Raw genomic sequence first — 12,054 nt, 5'->3', positions numbered from 1 at the left:
TCCCAGGGGGCCCTGTGGCACACATCCAAAGATGAACATTGGGGTCTCAGAGAAAACCTCTTTCATGGCCAAATCCTGAGGACTTTCAAGATAGGAAAAAACTTTTCACAGCGAGTTCCTTTCTTATAGGACTGATTCCTGGATGTACTTCTTAAGGAACCTTTTTATTTTTATCTCCAACCCAAAATATCTCAGTTTTACACCTATCTTCATGTATACTGTCATCATCAAATGCAGTATCTCAACAAGACATAATCAAAACAAGTCCCCAAGTACTGATTAATCTGTTATTGCTTTCAAAATTCTATTGCTTCAGTTAAGTTCAGTCGCTCAGTCGTGTCTGACTCTTTGTTGTCCCCATGGACTGCAGCACGCTAGGCCTCCCTGTCCATCACCAGTTCCCGGAGTTTACTTAAACTCATGTCCATTGAGTCGGTGATGCCATCCAACCATCTCATCCTCTGTCGTTTCCTCCTCCCACCTTCAATCTTTCCCAGCATCTGGGTCTTTTCAAATGAGTCAGTTCTTCGCATCAGGTGGCCAAAATATTGGAGTTTCAGCCTCAGCATCTCAGTCTATTGCTTGGTGAATCTTAAACTGTATTCCCTGGACTTTTTAAAAAAATCCCTGATCAGGTTAATTTTAAGTAGACCACGGTAGAATTCACTAGTCTTAAGAGTGAGATTAGTCAGATATTAGCTGACTGGTAAAACCGCCACAAACCAGAATAGCACAGCCCTTTGTAAACTTCAAGTGATGCAACAGAGTTTTCTCTTTTGCAGGTTGGATCAGATAGTAATTCATGTGGGAGCCTTGAGCTTGAAGGAGTCACAAGAACTGGTATGTATGTGGGTCCATCTGGGAGAGACCACTTGAGGGGCCTCCATCTTTATGCTGGAGTTAAAGTCAGTATCATTTTTGCTAAATATTGGATGCTATGCTGGTGCATATAAGGTATAGGACCTCAGGGAAGCCAGCACGGAGCTATGAAGCAAGCAGCCCGAGGTGATAACTGCTGTAGCAGAGCATCAAATAGGAGACAGAGGCACCTATTCTGTTGGGCAAAGTAAGGATGGGTATAGAGCTATCTGGCTTGCAGGTAAGGAACTTAACTTGAGCCAACCTCACTTTCCTCTAGGAAGTAAAAGGCAAGACTATCTGCTGGGCCTAAAGGTGATGGGGTGAGGGTTTAGACATGAGAAGGGGTAAAAACTGATAATTGATGCCTGGAGAATGGAAGAGAAAGTTTAGACAGAAAAAGCTTGCCCCCACCCATGTTTCTAGCAGCACTGTTCATGAGGTCGAAGCAACCCGGATGCCCATGGATGGATGAATGGATAAAGAAAAGGTGGTATATAGCATATACGTACCATGGAATATTATTCAATATTGAAAGGAAGCAAATCCATCTTGTCACATGCTGCATGCAGTATGGATGAACCTCCTTGAGGACAGTGTGTTAAGTGAAGTACACCACTCACTAAAGGACAGATATATTATTCCTCTTATGTTATGAGGTATCCAAAGCAGTCAAATCCATGTAAACAGAAATTAGAATGGTGGTAACTGGGGACTAGTGGGAGGGGGAAAGAAGAGTCGTTTAATAGGATTAGAGTTTGTTGTCTGAGAAAAAGCAGCAGACTATAAAACAAAGAAATGCATTTATTTGGGATCTTGTTTTAAATAGAAATATAGTTGATTCACAGTGTTGTGGTAGTTTCGGTATATAGCAAAGTGATTCAGTTTTATATATACACACATACAGACACACACATCTAGATTAAGCAGTATTACCTTCAGAATTCTATTTTTGGTTGAACCTTAAATTTTATTCCCTGGACATTTACTTAAATCCCTGATTGGATTAATTTTAAATAGACCTTGATAGTCTTGAGATTGAGGTTACTTAGGTATTAGCTAACTGTCAAACAAGCGCAAACTACAGTAGTGCAACCTTTCTGTGTCACTGTAAACTTCAAGTGATGCAACTGTGTTTTCTCTTTTGCAAATTGGATCAGATGTATATATAAATATAAAGAATATATATTCAGATTCTTTTTCATTATAGATTATTACAAGATATTGAATATAGTTCCCTGTGCTATACAGTAGTCCTTGTTTATCTGTTTTGTGTGAAGTAGTATGTATCTGTTAATCCAGCATGGATGGACCTAGAAAATGTCATACTAAGTGAAGTCAAATTTATATGTGGAATCTAAAAAAAAAATGATACAAATGAACTTATTTACAAAACGGAAACAAACTCACGGACAATAGAAAACAAATTCATGGTTATTTGGGGTCTTAGAATTACAATTCAGGGAGCACAGATTCCAGCAGCCACCAGAACAGTGACCCTCTGGGAACCAAAAGGCAGGAGTTTTTAAAGGAAAACAGAGAAGTACACTTAGTTTCCATGAGTTATTTGCCAAGAGCTCTGATTGGGAGGTCTATATCTTCTTTTTTTTTTCTACAATTTATCGACTGGTAGAGTGTGTCTCAGATATGCAGATGACACCACCCTAAGGACAGAAAGCAAAGAGAAACTAAAGAGCCTCTTGATGAAGGTGAAAGAAGAGAGTGAAAAAGCTGACTTAAAACTCAATATTCAAAAAACTAGAATCATGGCATCCAGTCCCATCACTTCATAGCAAATAAATGGGGAAAAATAGAAACAGTGATAGACTGTATTTTATTGGGCTCTAAAATCACTGCAGACAGTGACTTACAACCAGGAAATTAAAAGATGCTTGCTTCTTGGAAAAAAAGCTATTACACACCTAGACAGCATATTAAAAAGCAGAGACATCACTTTGCAGACAAAGGTCCATCTAGTCAAAGCTGTGGTTTTTCCAGTACTCGTGTATGGATGTGAGAGTTGGACCATAAAGAAGTCTAGCGCTGAAGAATTGATGCTTTCAAACTGTGGTGCTGGAGAAGACTCTTGAGAATCCCCTGGACAGCAAGGAGATTGAACCAGTCAATCCTAAAGAAAATCAATTCTGAATGTTCATTGGTAGGACTGATGCTAAAGCTGAAGCTCCACCTCATTAGCCACCTGGTGCAAAGAACCAATTCATTGGAAAGACCCTGATGCTGGGAAAGATTGAAGGCAGGAGGAGAAAGGGGAGACAGAGGATGAGATGGTTGAATGCCATCATCAACTTGAATGGAGATAAGTCTGAGCAAACTCCAGGAGATAGTGAAGGACAGGGAACCCTGCCTTGCTGCAGTCCATGGGGTCATAAAGAGTTGGACACGACTGAGCGACTAAACAACAACTGTGTCTTACTTGTTATCAGTAAAGGCACATTTCTGCACATTACCCCAAGATGCCTTTCTCAACAGATAGCTGCTACTGCTGCTTTTTTTTTTTTTGTCAGCAGGGTCAGTACAGTTCACAGTTTAACAGGATGGAGCCCTAAAGTACAAAGTGAAGTTCCTACTGACAACTCCTTCCACAAGTTTCAGATTTGCAGGATGAATAAGTTCTATAGATCTGTTTCTCAACGATGTGAATGAATATATTTAGCAGAACTGAACTGTATACTTAAAAATAGTTAAGATGTGTTTGTTTGTTTTTTTTACCTCGCTGTGCAGCTTGTATAATCTTAGTTTCCCAACCAGAGATTGAATGCCGGCCATAGCAATGAAATCCTGGAATCCTACCCATCAAGAAGTCTTCAGTTTGTCACACCACCACTAAACACAGCTGTGGAAATTTTCTTCTAGGTACACTCTTCAATTAGAACATAGGAACAAGAATGCAGGGTTGGATTACTCTGGATTTAGAGGTGAGCAGGTTAGGTGGAGTAAAACTGTGGCAAGGGAGGAAGGAGTTAAAAGTTGCTAGCAGAAAAGTAAATGGTGTGATTTTGAAGCCTTTGTGAATGGAGTAAGTAAAGAAAGCCCAGAGATGTTGTAGACTGGACTGCTGTCAGTCAAGTGTTGACTGAAAAACATGTGCAGCCTAAAAGGCAAGAATTATATTTTAATCAGCGTACTTAACTGAGGACTCGGGCCTGGGGTACAGCCACTCAACTAGCTCTGAGGGACTGTTCCAAAGAGGCAAGGGAAGAACCTGGATGTGTAGGAGTTTCTGGCTGAAAAAAAAACAAAAATAAACCATGTAGTTGGACATCAAAAGATTATAGCTTATTACAAAAATACATTTCAAATTAATTATTTTAGTGCTTTTCTTTGTATGGGAAAGTGTATGCAGGCTTATTGAAACCATTCCTTTGATGTGCATGTTTTTCTCCATCCTGAGTTCTCCTCAGGGCACATTGACCTGGTGGCTGCAGCAGCTGATGGCAGTTTGGCCGAAACACTGTTTACTGAAATGGCAGAGACATTCTTTGTCCACATAACTTTGATACTCTAATTCCAAGGAGCACCAAGCACAATGACCCAATCTAACTCCAGCATCTTCTTGTGGGTTTTCTTTGATTCTATGAATGCTAAGTCGCTTCAGTTGTGTCCTGCTCTTTGCGACCCCATGGACTGTAGCCTGCCAGACTCCCCTGTCCATTCGATTCTCCAGGCAAAAATACTTGAGTGGGTTGCCATGCCCTCCTTCAGGGGATCTTCCTGGCCCAGGGATCCAACCCATGTCTCCTGTGTCTCCAGCATTGACAGGCGGATTCTTTACCACCAGCGCCACCTGGGAAGCCCTTGTTTGATTCTATTTCCTGTTATTTGAATTAATTAATTAAATTTTATTTATTTGTCTATTTATTTATTTATTTTGGTCCTGATGTGGTATTTGGGATCTTAGTTCCCTTACTGCAGATTGAACCCGTGCCCCCTGCAGTGGAAGCCCAGAATCTTAACCATTGGACTATGGGAGAAATCCCTATTAATTGAATTGAGAAATGGGATGCATACTGTATACTTGCAAAACTGCAATTCAACACACTTAGGCAAGCCACAAGTGAAGGCATTACTAAATGATTGCTTAGTAAGCCTAGAATCAGAACTTGAAAACTTGATTTATTCTTTTTGATTTGTTGTTCTTACAGTTGATCTTTCAAGTGAGGTAGTGTAGTGGAGGAAATCTTTTTTCTCCCCTTCTCCTTTCAATTGCCATTTTCTCCAATAGAAGAGGTGTTAGTTGCTCAGTCATGTCCAACTCTTTGAGACCCCATGGACTGTAGCCCACCAGGCTCCTCTGTCCATGAGATTCTCCAGGCAAGAACACTGGAGTAAGTAGCCATTCCCTTTTCCAGGGAATCTTCCCAACCCAGGGACCAAACTTGGGTCTCGTAAATTTTAAAATATTATCATATTATGACATGAGAGCCAATGTTGTTCATTGGGCTCAATACTAGAATAGTATAAAGATAATCTTAGCATAGATTAATCCCCTGCTGTGGGATAATCTTGCCAAAGAGACAGTGATATTGGCATCTGCTTAGACATAAGTCTCCATTGGATGATGTTTGAATGGGCACTGCCATCAACTATCTGTGAAGTGGTTTTTGTCTTTCCTTTCAGCTAAGGTTACCCTACCACTCTTGTCCTAAACAATGTACTGAATGATTCAAATATATCGCATTTCAATCCTGTATTAATAAAATTCTGTCCAAAGTCCTTGACTGGTCTTTAGACTGTTTCCAGTCTCTTTTTGACTCTTCTGCTTTACTTCTGCAGAAAGTTAATCACATCTATTAGATACAGATATCCATAGTTAATGTGATACCCCTTTTAGATAATGGGGCGTGTTTCACACATCTACTGGGTACTTGCTATGTGTTCAGCACCACGACTGATCTGAACACAAGAGTCAGTAAGATCTGACATCCTGCTGCTGCTGCTGCTGCTGCTAAGTCACTTCAGTCGTGTCCGACTCTGTGCAACCCCATAGATGGAAGCCCACCAGGCTCCCCCGTCCCTGGGATTCTCCAGGCAAGAACTCTGGAGTGGGTTGCCATTTCCTTCTCCAATGTGTGAAAGTGAAAAGTGAAAGCGAAGTCGCTCAGTCGTGTCTAACTCTTAGCAACCCCATGGACTGCAGCCTACCAGGCTCCTCTGTCCATGGGATTTTCTAGGCAAGAGTATTGGAGTGGCTTGCCATTGCCTTCTCCGATCTGACCTCCTACCCTCAGGGAATTAACTCTAGTTGGAGACCAGTAACCATATGCAACTATCTTACAATGTGGTAGGCTTAGGTACTCTACTTGAAATACATAAAGAAAAAAATTGTGAGGGCTCAGTGGGAAGAATTGTTCATTTTTTCTGAGATAATGTGAGAAAACATCACAAGAGTAGCACTGTATCTTCTGTGATGTGTATAATCTTTCTACTCAACCTTTCCCAACTGCGTTGCTTGAAACCACTGTGGCGCTTCAGGATGGTGTGAAGGGTACTCCGAAGAGCTCCAGGCGTTTATGTCTCCGTGCAGAAAGAATTCAGCAAGAGGCCAAATGATAGCTAAGAAGTGATTTATTCGAATAGGGTGCTTGTGAGGCCTACACAAGAGAGTGGGCGAGAGATTACCAGGCTGTAGTTTTATCATCAGAGGAGAAGTAGGGAGGGGAGAAGACTTTGTCTTTCTTGAATAGATATCATGCTTCCAACATCAGTTCCTCCTTCAGGTGGGGCAGGGGAGTTTTCTTATCCCTTCATGGTCAAGCTGCTGCTGCTGCTAAGTCGCTTCAGTCGTGTCCGACTCTGTGCAACCCCATAGACGGCAGCCCACCAGGCTCCCCCGTCCCTGGGACTCTCCAGGCAAGAACACTGGAGTGGGTTGCCATTTCCTTCTCCAATATGGTCAAGCTAGATACACAAATTATCGGTTTTCATGGATGCAAAGAGTGTGTCCTAACAACTGAGCTCACCGGGCACGGCATAGGTCTTACGATTGTTGTTATTCAGTTGCTCAGTCGTGTCCAACTCTTTGCTGCTGTTGTAATTGTTTTATTGTTTTGGGTCATGTCTCATGCTTCTGCTGCAAAGCAAGCATGCTTGGTTTTGTGGATAAGCAAACCTGCTTTCTGGAGTAGTTATTAACTTACAGAGGGCTCCCATTTTTTGTCTACTTATAATCCACTAGTGGCATTAACTATTTAATCACCTGCTTTGTCCCCATACTCTGTCCCTAACATTTCCAAGCTGTAATATAAGTTATGAAATGTGACTATTCTGTCTTTGGAGAGGAAAGTCGTTATTATCCAACAGGCTGAACACTGGAAGAGCAATGGCATTTGCAAGTTTTTCTATCATTAACAGTTATAGTTTATCATAACAAACTGCTCATGTCTCCATAGCAAGTTTTTTTTGTAGTGACAAAGCCTCTGAAGGTTCAAGTTAAATACACAGCTCACCTCCTCCAAAGGTCTCTACTTTGCAACCTGGGATTTTCCTGGTAATGACATTATTAAACATGGCTAATTTCCCACTCTAGTGGTACAGCAGCTGGCAAATTTGAAAAGTCTGTTGTTAACCTCTAGTATCTAAGTTAGAGGTGAATATAATAAATCTCTTACTCAGGATAGTTGTGATATTGTGATTTATAACAAGAAATATATTGAATTGGCTGAAAAATCATGTGTTTTTTTCCATAAGATCTTACATATTTGGTTTTTGTCCCATTTCTGGCACAGAGCTCCTAAAACCCTTGGAATTCCCAGAGATGAGAACAATGAAAGTGTCTCTTGTTATGTTAATGAGGTGATTTTTGGAAAGCACTTAAGGTTGGGAGTTGGTTGCCAAGAACACCAAGCAAGTGAATTAAGGGGTTAGAATTTTCATTCTCCCTGCGGGGAGGGAAAGGGGCTGGAATTTGAACCAGTCACCAATGGCCAGTGATATAACCAATAATGCATATGTAGTAAAAAAAACCTCATTAAACATAGCAAAGGATGGGTTTCTAGTTTGGTGAACATGTAGAGATTTGGGGAGGGTGGTGCACGCACTGGGAGATGACACGTGGAAGTTTCATGCCCTACCCGCCCCTGGCCCTGTGCAGCTCTTTGATCTGGCTGTTCCTGAGTCATATCCTACTTTGTATATATAAAGTGGTCTACTCAGTCAGTTCTTTCTCTGATTTCTGTGAGCCACCTTAGCAAATTATTTGAACCTTGGAGGGGGTCATTGACACCTCCAATCTACAGGTCAGGAGCACAGGTGATAACATGGCATTTGAAGTGACGGTAGTATTTTTCCCTGGAGAATTCCCATGGACAGAGGTGGCTAGCGGGCTACAGTTCATGGGGTCGCAAAGAGTTGGTCATGAATGAGCAACTAAGCACAGGAGGCTGGTCTTATGGGACTGAGCCCTTAACTTGTGGAAGCTGACTCCATCTCCAGATAGATAGTGTCAGAATTGACTTGAATTGTAGGAAACCCAGCTGGTGTTTGAGAATTGCTTGTTGGTGTGGAGAAACCCCCACACTCACCCACATTGGAACTGTGACCAATGGTCTTTCTTCTTTTAAAGGCCCAACATGCAGCAGAAATAGGAGCCGATGGCATCGCTGTTATTGCGCCTTTCTTTCTCAAGCCATGGAACAAAGGTAAGTAGATAGGTCTAAACACACAGTGCCACACATGTTCCATTTCTTTACGCTGTCATTCCAAATGCTTGTATTTAACTCATGAAAGTAAAGTCCTATGAACTGCCGTGAAAAGTCTCACGGCATGAGACTGCCGTGGCATAGTAGTTCTCTGGAATTTTCAGACTTCCTGGATCCATAGGAGAAAAGACTCCATTAAAGGACTTTGGCTCTTTTGCCAAGTAATCTGATTAGGACATTCACCAAGCCCGGGGTCAACCTACAGGTGCCTGTGTTTGGGTCAGGTATCCACTTCTTGTCCAATCAGTTGTGTAGAGTGTCAGAGTTACATGGCAAAGCGTAAGACCATTTTTATCCAAAGAAAAAAAAGAGGAATATAAGTGATGGGCATTTTGAGACTACATGTACTATTCAAGTGAGTAAGTGATGAACTGGAAAAAAAATTTCACAGAAATATCCATTGCTTTCAAAATATCAAGTTCTTGTTTTCTCTATGGAAACTATTTGTGGTTTCCAAGTGTACTGAGTCCTTTTAATTCTTTTGATTAGCAAAAATGCAATACAAATTTAAAAGGATTAAAAACACAAGATGTTATTTGCATGCAGTTAAATAAATATTTATTAGTAGAGAGAAAATAGTTGTTAATATAGATAAATAATTTAAATACTACAATTTGGAAATTTAGAATGAATATTTTTAATGTTTTTTAAAATGGTTTTTAATTTTTCTTGCATAAGTACTTTACACAAAAGACAAAAATAAATACATAATTTTGTCAGAAATATTTATCACAGATAGAAAACATCATCACAGCATTCAGATGAAGTGTGTTGGATTCCTTCTCCCGCTATTTAGTGGCATCCAAATGTAAGCAGTCTTGCTGGATTTGTTTATCATAAATACCTATATAAACAGCAATGAGGTTGCTGTTGAAGCTCAGATTGGATGATGTAGGAAACCCCGGTTCTTCAGTAAACCAAACTGAGCTCTCTTCTGAAAAATGTAAATTTCTCTCCAAAGGAGAAAAGTACCAAACGCTGGTTGAAATGGGCCATTACTTTCATGTCTTCCCATTTTGAGCAGATGTTGTTTTATCTTTTCGTTGTAGGATTTTCTCAGTTACAACTTTATTCTGATCTTAATGCAAAGTCTTTGCTATTCACTGACCACACTTACCCTCTGGGTAAGAGGAAGAGGATCCTGTTTGATGGGCTCCTGGTTTTTGTAAGAGTATTTCATGACTTCTCGTAGTACGTGGGAAGATTTGCACCAGTTTTTTGTTAGGATTTTAGTATAGTAGGAAGGTGAACCTCTTATTTTGGCCCTTCTGAAGAGAGGAAAATAAAACTTTGCATGAAGTGAATTGCAGTGGCAATCTCAGAGATAGTATGCATGGTCAAGAATTTTCAGCCTCCGAAACAGATGGTTGCATGTCACTCGATGGCTTATTTTTTACTGGGGAAAGGCAATGTTTTACACCTGTTCACACCGTGACTTTTCCTGCCGTTCTTTCAGATGTCCTAGTTAATTTCCTAAAAGAGGTGGCTGCTGCTGCCCCTGCATTGCCATTTTACTACTATCACATTCCCGCCTTGACCGGGGTAAAGAGTAAGTACTGCTTCTTTCCACGCTTCTTTCCCTTCACCCCTCACATCGTACCCTATTTCACTAAGAAACGCCCACACCCCACCCCATCCCACCCCACCCCATGTCACAAAAGCGTAAGACTGTTGACTAAGATAGTTCCAACTGCTCCAGAATAAGTCACTCATCAAAAATAAGTCAGCCTGGGACTGCCCTGGTGGTCCAGTGGTTGAGAATCTGCCTTGTAAAGCAGGGGATATGGGTTCGGTCCCTGCTTAGGGAATTAAGATCCAACGTACCACTAGGCAACTAAACCCATGCACTGCAACTAGAGTCTGGGTGCTGCAATACCAGCACAGCTGGGGGGGGAAAATGTCAGTCCTTATCAGTCATAGACACTACCTTATAAAGGAATATTTTAAGTATGAAAGACAAGTTGACCCCTCGGCACTTCTAGCAGACACCTTGTGTCTGTGTCACGCACCCCTCCTTCTTATATGGGAAGAGATAGCCTGCAAACTCCACTAGGACAGTCAGCTCTGTACCCTACCTCATACTCGGTGCCTGGCACATAGGAAGGTACTCTGATCTCTTCTCACTTTTCTTCTAGCTTTTCTGTCATCATTATCGTACTTCTCCAGTGTGAAGATTGTTACAGTTAGATGAAATTTCTTAGGAGGCTATTTTCAAAATCCTGCTCATTTTAACTTCCTTAAAAGAAAACCCTGAAGTTGCGCTTTATAAATATCCATCTATTGTTCAAGGAACAGAAGATTTAGATCTATAATTTGACAAGTACAGATGAACGAGGAGGCAAGGGCAAGTGATTATGTTCAATCTGCAACCAGTTGCAGCTGAGAGCAGCTCCTGGCAGCTCTGTGCAGATGTGTGGGGCTAGATGGGATGTCCTCTGATACTTCCCAGGGGTGTGCAGGTGAACAAGACATTTATTGTTTTGAACAGTTCGTGCTGAGGAGTTGTTGGATGGGATTCAGGATAAGATCCCCAGCTTCCAAGGGCTGAAATTCAGTGACACAGATCTCTTAGACTTCGGGCAGTGTGTGGATCAGAATCGCCAGCGACAGTTTGCTTTCCTTTTTGGGGTGGATGAGGTAAGTCACCTCCTGGCATGTCCCAGCTGGTTAGTTTCCCTCCCAAACAATTGATGTAGCTGCTTATATAGTAGCAACTCTTCTCCTTTTTCATAGTAATTATGTTCTTTGTTTCTTTTTTTTTATATTTTAAATTTTTATTTGCTATTTATACCTCAATAAAACTGAAAAAAGTCTATCATAGCCTCGTGATGAGGCTTTTGCCATGATCTGTTAGAAGCAAGTTATTGTCCCACCCACTCTCAAGGAAAGGGACATATTCAGGGGGTAACACTAACAAACAGAGATCAAGTAGGCTATCTTAGAATTCTGTCCATTATAATGAAATAATTCAATAGGTTACTGAACAATATTTGTCTTATTGGCTAACAGCAATTTGGATTTCACTCTCTAGCATGGGGAACTAGGGTAATGGGGAGAAAACTGCTTTATGTGACTATTCCTTGCAAACACTGTACAAATTTATTGATAAAAGTTATAAGAATATATAGTAAAAAAAAACTGTCATTAAGCAGAAGTTGAATGTAATAATGTAGAGTATGTTCAATGATGTTTATATTTTATGAAGTATATATTTTTATCTGTCAAAACATAATGGAAGAAAATCTTTGTTTCTGATCAGCAACTGTTAAGTGCTCTGGTGATGGGTGCAACTGGAGCGGTGGGCAGGTAAGCAGGACTCGTTTTCCACAATGATTATAACTGTAAAATCCCCCCTAGAGCCATTCGTCACCTGAGTAGTTGTATTTCTTGCATGTAAACCTTTTCTAAGAGAAGTTGCCCTTCTTTGCCACATTCTCAGTGAAAATGAATTAAGTAGGGCTTAGCAGTTTGGTGGGCT

General features: G+C 40.9%; 1 protein-coding gene across 6 annotated transcripts in view; it reads left to right on the top strand.

The window, feature by feature from the left end:
• The window catches only part of NPL (N-acetylneuraminate pyruvate lyase), a 41,125-nt gene that overhangs the window by 15,829 nt on the left and 13,242 nt on the right, over positions 1-12,054 (top strand). For all 6 annotated transcript variants that reach the window (XM_088845284.1, XM_088845283.1, XM_088845281.1 and 3 more), the window contains 5 exons: positions 783-840; positions 8,441-8,516; positions 10,033-10,125; positions 11,065-11,213; positions 11,836-11,882. In XM_088845284.1, the coding sequence (XP_088701410.1) occupies positions 783-840; positions 8,441-8,516; positions 10,033-10,125; positions 11,065-11,213; positions 11,836-11,882 (423 nt within the window). The remainder of the gene's footprint in view (positions 1-782; positions 841-8,440; positions 8,517-10,032; positions 10,126-11,064; positions 11,214-11,835; positions 11,883-12,054) is intronic.

Source organism: Moschus berezovskii, chromosome 17 (genome assembly GCF_049115385.1).
Source record: "Moschus berezovskii isolate FMDL1 chromosome 17, NW_MosBer_1.0, whole genome shotgun sequence".
Classification (NCBI taxonomy): domain Eukaryota; kingdom Metazoa; phylum Chordata; class Mammalia; order Artiodactyla; family Moschidae; genus Moschus; species Moschus berezovskii.
Note: the sequence above shows the minus strand (reverse complement) of the source record. Positions and strands in the feature narration are given on the sequence as shown.